Source organism: Tuber melanosporum (assembly GCF_000151645.1).
Source record: "Tuber melanosporum whole genome shotgun sequence assembly, scaffold_340, strain Mel28".
Classification (NCBI taxonomy): Eukaryota; Fungi; Ascomycota; class Pezizomycetes; order Pezizales; family Tuberaceae; genus Tuber; species Tuber melanosporum.
Window position 1 is genome coordinate 5,029 of NW_003299020.1, and position 1,202 is coordinate 6,230.

Sequence of the window (1,202 nt, forward strand, 5' to 3'; positions counted from 1 at the left end):
GTGGCGTCTTTACAGACGGACAGGATACCATTTGGAACGAACAGCATATACTCCAGTTGAAAGACCTGTAATAAATTATGATAATGTAATTTTAGACCCTCATTGAATTTCAGGATTTGTAAGCGCTGAGGGGAACTTTGATGTTCGTATGCCATCAACCAATAGTAAATTAGGTTATCGAGTACAATTGAGATTTAGAATATCTCAACATAGTAGAGATCTTAGATTAATGGAGAAAATAGTTGAATATTTTGGGTCAGGGAAGATCTATAAATATGGTGGTAAGTCTGCTGTTAGTATAACAATAGTTGACTTTACTGATATTACCAATATAATACTTCCATTTTTTAATAAAAACCCTATAATTGGTATAAAATTCTATGATTATCTTGATTGATGTAAAATTCATAGTTTAATGATTAATCGTTCTCATCTTACGGTTGAGGGTATAAATTCAATTAGAAAGATAAAATCTGGTATGAATACAGGTAGAAGTTTTTAAGATAAGTAACCATTGTTAGTATCAAACACCCAATAAATCAATTGCAGGATAAATTTGGCTGAAAAGCATAACCAACGATTCTTTAGCTATTTAAGTTTATTTACTTGGTTTATGATTATTTTAGTCACATCAGAGAATTTACTATTAATGTTTGTAGGTCAACCATTCTCGGCCGTTTATGTATGTAAATATATAAATTATTATACCACTATATGCTGGGAAATCTATACAATTACATAGACAATCAGCAGGAAATCATATTAATAATTAATGGGTTCCTCAGAGACTAATCGTGGTACACCCCCAGTTGCATAAAAAAGGGAAGGGGTGAAGTTATAGTCCAGGGTTTAAGTGAGAAAAGTTATTATCGCGAAGTTATGAATTATATTTATTCATTATTTATACCTGTTATTCAGACTATCTTACTTCTCTATACGTATTTAAACGGTTTTACTGTTTCTGTTTTCTTTTTCCTGTCTATAATGTTTATACTGATAAACAAATAATCTTAAAGAGTAATAAGAATAAATCAGGTATTTATCTTATTCAAAATTTAATAAATGGTAAAAAATATGTAGGATCTGCTGTTAATCTTAGAAATAGATTTTATCAATATTTTAGTATTTGTTATTTGGAGTCAAATAATTCTATGATAATAAGTACATCTGCTCTACAGCCTGGTAACAATATAGAAACTAAC

General features: G+C 29.4%; 1 protein-coding gene across 1 annotated transcript in view; it reads left to right on the top strand.

The window, feature by feature from the left end:
- Positions 1–1,202, top strand: part of GSTUM_00002006001 (uncharacterized protein) — a gene marked incomplete at both ends in the record, with an annotated part of 5,803 nt that overhangs the window by 2,220 nt on the left and 2,381 nt on the right. The window contains one exon of the mRNA XM_002839323.1: positions 569–676. Within this exon, the coding sequence (XP_002839369.1) occupies positions 569–676 (108 nt within the window). The remainder of the gene's footprint in view (positions 1–568; positions 677–1,202) is intronic.